This window comes from Chaetodon auriga, chromosome 14 (assembly GCF_051107435.1).
Source record: "Chaetodon auriga isolate fChaAug3 chromosome 14, fChaAug3.hap1, whole genome shotgun sequence".
In the NCBI taxonomy this organism is placed as follows: Eukaryota; Metazoa; Chordata; class Actinopteri; order Chaetodontiformes; family Chaetodontidae; genus Chaetodon; species Chaetodon auriga.
The window spans coordinates 6,414,211-6,421,822 of NC_135087.1; the positions used below are offsets into that span (position 1 = coordinate 6,414,211).

Consider the following 7,612-nt stretch of genomic DNA (forward strand, 5'->3'; position numbering starts at 1 on the left):
TCAAAGGTCGAAGGTTTATGGGTTTGTGTGAAGGAAGATAATCAGCAAAGGAAAGCTAAGAAGAAGTCGTAAAGGGAAGTAGGGTTGAGCCTTTCACAGTCTGGTCTAAAAGCAGACATGAAGCAGGCCTAGTTTTGCCACGGTTTAGGGAAAAGATTAATTTGCCTCCATACCTTTACCTGTCGACTACAACATGGCAGGAAGCTCAGCGACATTATGGATGGAGAAACTGTTTAAAGTTTTAGTCATTGGGGATCAAGGCGTTGGAAAAAGCAGCATTGTCTTGCGGTATGTAAATAAACGCTTTGATGAAAGATACAAGGCATCTATTGGAGTTGACTTTGGTCTAAAAACTATTGAATGGGACCGTCAGACAGTGGTGAGACTGCAGCTTTGGGATATTGCGGGTGAGTGTCAAGATTATGAAGTCTCTGTTGAAGCTGTATATTACAGCCTGTCTGGCATCTGTTTTACCATTTTAAAAATGATGGAAATGTGTAATGTCTGTCCAGGATTAGAGCATCTTTGTTCTAAAACCAGTGTTTAAATGCAGTATTTCCACAAACTGCGCCCAGCTTTTCTAAAAGAACTACAAACATGGCCCCGCTGTTCTCTTTGTTACTGTACAAGCTGTACGCTACATCCACAAACTGTGTCGAGGATCTCGTCAATGGTGCCACGACGATGTCCCTTTGCTCCGAAACCCAAATAGTCAGACAAATGTCCCACTGGACTGGAAGCCCATTTGTCTGACAGCCCATTATCCCATTATTCCACGAAGACCCTACTCTGCCTCTGATTGGCTCTGACAACTAACGCTAGCCAATCAGAGGCAGAGTACGGTGGGTCTTCACTGAATTGTGAAGACCTGAGTTAGAATTAGGCAGAATTTTTAACCAATGCAGATTTGGAGGGTTAAAAAAAAAGTCAATATATGTTAATATGTTAGCAAGCGTCAGTGGGGGAAACTGTAATAGATCAACTGACCAGAGGCGCCGGTAACTCCAATAGGTTTGGACAGTGGAAATAGCGTATGTCTCGAACAGCGAAGAGACATCAGTTGTTTCAGAGGAGATCCAGTCTGCAGAACATGCCCTCAAGCTGTAAGAAGTCATGCTGCGAGTGAAATATCACTGTCGAATACGTACGTGTGAGTGCTCTCTAACCAATGTTGTCTCAGAGCTAATTATAATCCTAACCAGTGTCCATGGAAACTTAAAATTATTGTTATCAGTCTCTCACTTGTTACATAACATTTAGTTTATAGTCCAATTTGATATGATAATTCAAATCACACATGATAAACAGACAGGAGCAGTGCTGACTGTGTGTTGACGTTCAAATCCAAAAGCTGTCAGCCTTTTGTCGAATAACAAAAGCCTACCTGTCAAAAATGAATTTAGCTGTGGTGAAGCATAAATTACACAGATCTCTTTTCTCCTCCCTCAAGGCCAGGAGAGGTTTAAGAAGATGTCCAGGGTGTACTACAGAGGGGCGATGGGAGCAGTAGTGGTCTTTGACATGACAAACAGCTCCACCTTGGAGGCTGCCGCAGAGTGGAAGCAGGACCTGGACAGCAAAGTCAGTCTCGACAGCGGGCGTCCGGTCCCTGCTGTCCTGTTGGCCAACAAATGTGACATAATAGGAAGGGACAGAGACTTGGTGTCCTCTCTGGATGGTTTCTGTAAAGACAACAGCTTCGCGGGCTGGTTTGAGACCTCTGCAAAGGTGTGTGTTGTATTTTTCATGGGAGTTACGGTAAGATGAGATAGTATAAGATGATCCCCAGCCTGGAAATTCAGTCGTTACAGCAGCACAGTTACAGCAATAAGAGACTGGACTTCCAAGAACAGCATGGAAACTGCCCCACGCTGAGATCCCAAACCCGCAGGCGTTCCTTAATAACATGTCTTTCTAAGTGCTTCCAAAGGCAGCTGGACTTGCTCGCGGTTCTAGAAGACATTTCGCCTCTCATCCAAAAGGCTTCTTCAGTTCTAACTGAGTGGTGGGGAGTCTCAGGCATTGGTCCTCTTGCAGGATCATAGCTCCACCCAGCATTATGGGAGTCGTTAGGGTCTCATGAGTCAAGGTGTTAATGGCACAATAAGTGTTGATGGATAACAATGGGTTGACCCACCTGCACGTTATGTGACTCAGTAGGGTCATGTGAGTACTGGTGTGAATGGCTGTTAAGCTGCCTGAGGAGAGATCTCAGGACTGCATTGTAAGTGGCTGATAAGTGGTGTCCCACCCATGCTCACCCATACAGTAGACACGTTTAAATATATGTGAAGTCACTCTCTTATTTGGCTATTTTAAAACTGGGTTCAGGTTAAAAAAATTAATTGTTTGGTTTACTTGTCGGATGATGTTTGCGATTGCATGTTATTTTGCACTGTTGAGGCTCCGCTCTACGTCAGTAAGGCGAACTTGAACTTTAACACTGCAGCTATATACAGTAGCCTGCTCATAAAACGCGTTCAAATATTAACACGAACTTGCAGCCAAGGTCCGAACGCCGAGCCAAACACTCGATGAATTGATGCATACGCAATGCTCTAAACCATATCTCTCCCTCATCATTTTTAGGACAACATAAATATTGATGAAGCAGGTGCCTTCCTTGTCAAACAAATGATGCTCTGCGACACCAGTCTGTCCGCTGAAGAGTACCACAGGGACGTGATCAAAGTGAGCCAGGCTCCAGAGGAGAGTCAGAGCCAGTCATTGTGCTGCTGGAGTCCACGGCTCTGAGGCAAAGAGCCAAAATACGCCAGCTACCGGTTAGACGCTCTAAAAAGACCTGTTTTTGATACCAAGTCATGAATCCACAGCTACCACATACAAGCCAGTGAGCCTGCGCCACATATAGTCGGTAACTGTATATTTATATTTCTGCATTGCCTGGTTTCTCAGTAAAGTGTTGACTGTGTGGGCTGCCTCATAAACACCTCAGTGGAGATGATTGAGCTAATTTCTCCGATAATTCACTGATTAATTCGCAGTCAGGCTAATAAAGAGATCAGCATGGCACACATCCTGCTGGGAAAAGTCTGCGACACTCCCTGTGTAAGCAAGACTTGTTTGTGATTGACCTGCTATAGTGAGAGGCCTGGAACTGTGAACTAGTCACAACTGCCGTTTTCTCAAACAACAGAAAATAGCAAGAGGGAGAAAAACGTCTGAAAATATTTCTGTATATGAAGTTGTGAAGTATTCCTCATTAAATTACAACCTATTACAACCAAGCTCTGTTACTTGTCTGTTATGCAACCCATGCATATAATTATCTGTTAATCACTTCACAGTGAGACGAGCTCAGACCCATGCATAAGCATTGCAGCCCGGCTTGATATGGCCAATAGCAGAGAAAAGCTATCAGCGTGACCTGATTTTGGTGGAGGGAGGGAATATGTGAAAATGCACCATGCTGCTACATCCACCGCCCAGAGAGGACCGAGCCACTGAGTGTGCTGCGCTGGAGGGATGCTGTATCTAATCACTGACAGACGACAAATATCAAAAGACTTTCTGATTCCTCTTTTTTCTGCAACGATAAGTCAAACATGACGTGACTGCGTTTGGAGATTGATGCATTTGCGAGTTCTAGATTTGTTGATGCAGAGAGAAACGGAGAGAGAGAGAGAGGGAAAGACATTCTCAGATGGAGGATCAGGCACGTTACAGCAATGACCTCTGAAAAAGATGCTTCATATTATTGACAATCAGAAGTGCACGAGGGAAGGTTGAGATCCTGTTCTTGCAAAAGTTGCATTAAACTAATATAAACATAAAATAACTACATTTGAAAACACTTCATATTAAGGTACACACATTCACCATTAACTAGCTGCTTAGTAGCATGCATATTAGTCACATACTGGCTCTTTATTAGTCATCATAAAGCACTTATTAATGCTTTATTCTGCATGATTATTCTACAGCTACTAGGCCATTAACTAAGAGTTTTACCTTAATAACCTCCTAATTATTGTTTGATGGTGAGTAAAGGAAGTTGTCATACATGAAATACAGTCTTAAAAACCTAATAATTAATAACCCTAACCCTAATAACACAATCAGTGCTTTATAATGACTAATAAAGACCCAATATGCTAGTGAATGGTGAATATGTGTGTACCTTAATATAAAGTGTTAATGTAAATTGTACTTAAATAAAACTACAGAGGTATTATCCACAAAATATACTCATTATCCAGAAAAATGACCCCTGACAGTTGTATTTTTATAGTATTACTAGTGCATTCATGTGCAGTATTTTAATGTTGTGGCTGGTCAGTAAGAAACTTGGGTAGCTTAATCCACAGCAGTGCATAGTATGTTATAAGATCATCAAAGGTTTTGTGTGAGCAATTTAATCTGCAAAGTAGCTGCTGATAAATGCAGTGAAATAAAAAATACAATATTTACCTCTGAACTGTGGTAAATACTAAGTAGTATAATGCAGAAATAATCAGGTAAAGCACCAACATTCTACTTAATTGTACTAGTTGAGTAAAGTCTCTGTATGGCGAACTTGCAAAGTACTTCTCATTTTTACTTTATGTGTTTATATATTCTGATTATTTGGTTTTGGTACCGTGGAGCCACATAAATAAATTCTTATGGGTTTGAGGTCTGTGTTCATAAGACTCATTAGTTTCTGTGTGATACACTATCGGCAGAAGCAGACATCTCTGTCCACATATATCTATATGTAACGTACTGTTTTTCTTTTGCACAGCCCCGAAGAAGACTGATGTGAGGTCAGATCGACTGTGTTAATCATGGTGCCTTGTCAGATAAGGCCTTTAAAGTTTTTGTCCGCAGTGTCCCTTAATTTTCTAAGGGGATCCGTTTCAAAGGGATTAATTGCCTTCCTTTTCATACTGATACACAGTTGAATGAATGATTGACTCATTTAGTACTCTGCACATCACTGTCAAATAAATCTTCATCTTCAAAGAGACTGGATGCTTTTAATGGCATTAATTTACCTGATATATTACGAAGTCAGCAGTATGATTCCCTGCATTGTCTCGTAGATGTTTGGGGAGAGTGAAACCTTGTCCTTTATGCTCACTGACGTGTTGTGTATTACACTGGTTATTTTTGCGCACTAATCTGTCCTTTGCTGTCCTGTAGTTTTACTTCTCAGTGTCCTTGCTGTGCATCTAGGGAACTGTTCCACATCCTGCTGCCAGGTACCTATACACAGCAGCTTTTGTCCAAATTCAGGCTCCATCCAGGTATGGCATGTGCATGTTTCTATTCAAACTTGCAGTAGCCTACGTGTAAAACCCACACTGCTTTATTATCCCAGCATCTACAGTTTGCACTTTGCTGATCGAGTGAGTTGCAACAAAAAAAGGCAGGATGGTAGTTTACATCAAGCTGCAATCGTGCCTGAGGGAAAGTGAGGGAAGAAGTAAAACACAACTGCTAATTATGGATATATGTCCCAGATACTAGAGACCTAAATTCAGGAGTCAAACAGGGAAGCTGGCCCCAATACTTCTTCACATCGGACACAAAAGCTCAGTCTCTTAACTTGTTGTTTATAAATATGACAGTTTGAATGGGAGTCGCACTCTCCGCAGCAGATCCCATTACTTGTGCATTATTGATATTGCCCCATTTTATCTGCCCTCCAGTGCGCGTTTTCACTGGCAGCTTCGTTCATATATGCATGATTGCATGAAAATTTCAATTTAGTCAAACTTGTGAATAGGCTGCTGAGGAGTGAAGCGGCGCGTGCGTCCCTGCCGTGCTGCTGTCTGGCTCTTATTGTGTTCTGAGTGACCCATTTTGTGATGGCCCGTGTTAATTAAGGATTCGCTGTCTGTGGAAAGCAAACAGTAAAACCAGGCTGGTATCTCACTGCATAGACATTCTGTATGTTACGCCAACTCTTTGAAGCGCCTGTGTGTGAAAATCCCAGAATGTGAATGAACCTAATTATCAAAAACAGATCATATCCTGTCCCAGCAAGGCAACCAATCAGGGGCAGGAATCCATGTGCTGCTGTCCGCGGTGCTGAATTTTGGCTGAAGAGGAGCCCTCCACCTCAACAAAACGCTGTCAGATTGCAGGACGGTGTAATATTGGTTGACTGCGCCATCTAGTGTGCAAAACATACATGTGCAAAAACAAAAAGCCTCAGGGTGAAACTGTGTGAGAGGAAACATACACTGTTTGCAAAAGGAATAACATCTTGTCTGGTTCGTACACACACACATACATGGAGTAAAAAACACAAAATTTTCCTGAGAAATAAGTAGAAGCACAGCATAACATAAAAGGGAAATACTGATGTAAAGTACAAGTACTTCAAAATTGATCTCAAGTACAGGTTTTTAGTACATGTATATAGTTACTTTCTACCACTATTACTAAACAAGACACTTGAAATTCTGTTCTGTACACTTATGTTGCTCAAAATGTAATAATGAAATAGTCTAAATGACATGGTTTACTTCATTATAAAACACTGCTGGGATTAACAGTGCAGTTTACGATTACATGTCTTACATGCCTGTTTCAGATGTATTATTTAAAGCGTGCTACTTAATTCTTTACAATGTTCCATCTACATTACAAAATCAGTCAGGAAATGTTAGTCAATTAAAATATGAGCCTCGTAAAAGACAGATCATGAAGGTGATCATTTAACCAGGTTTTCTGGTTGTCATCTAACCAGATTTTCTAGTTTCTAATTCTCTGTGGAAGTAAAATAACCTCATTTTTTTCTCCTTGGGGAACATGAGGAATGAGGAAATACAGCCTATTTTCCATGCACACACAAAAGAGTGAACTCTGAATTGGGAACTTAACCCTCCCTCTCAAATTCCTGTGGGAAAGATCTTTAGTGAAGAGGATTATAAACGAGAAGATTTAAATGCAGAATTTTAGCAGTTCTGTGGATCTGTGGCATGTTTTTCTCACTGCCCCAGCATTATTATTTCATAGTTTTTAGACTTTAAGGCTTTGGTAGCTGTCACAAGGGCATCTTTTCTTTTTAACTTAGCTCCAAGGCTTTCAGACTGCTCCTCAGCCAGCAGGGGGCCACAAAACTGAAACTGACTGAGTTTAACGTTCCTCTGCTCTTTTCCTCCCCTAATTAAAATGTTTTCAAACAGATTTTGTTACAGACAGTCTGATTCCCTTTTTTTTCTACAATGATAAGTCAAACCTGACGTGGCTGCATTTGGAGATTGATGCATTTGCAAGTTCTAGGTTTGCTGATGCAGAGAGAAACACAGAGAGGGAGGGAAAGACGTTCTCAGATGGAGGATCAGGCACTGATGCAATGACCTCTGAAAATGATGTCTTATGTTATTATTATTATTATTATTATTATTATTATTATTATTAGTAGTAGTAGTAGTAGTAGTAGTAGTAGTAGTAGTAGTAGTGGTATTATATTAAAGGCAGTCAGACCTATAACATTCCGTGGTTTTCATGTATATTTTTCAGTTGCGTTTTCCACGAGATTGACACCATGTGGATTAGCTTTTTATTAGGTTTTGCCATTTTTGATTATTTTTCACACTCATTTTATCACATTTTGGTAGTCAAACTTATTTATGTATTTTACACTTGAATTAACATT

The 7,612-nt window shown here is 40.8% G+C and overlaps 1 protein-coding gene across 1 annotated transcript; it reads left to right on the forward strand.

Moving 5' to 3' along the window:
• The first annotated feature begins 193 nt into the window (after positions 1-193).
• Positions 194-2,889, forward strand: rab32b (RAB32b, member RAS oncogene family). The gene is made up of 3 exons (XM_076749229.1): positions 194-407; positions 1,451-1,728; positions 2,590-2,889. The coding sequence occupies exons 1-3, from the start codon at positions 194-196 to the stop codon at positions 2,752-2,754; spliced, it is 657 nt and encodes a 218-aa protein (XP_076605344.1). The 3' UTR covers positions 2,755-2,889.
• Positions 2,890-7,612: the final 4,723 nt, after the last annotated feature.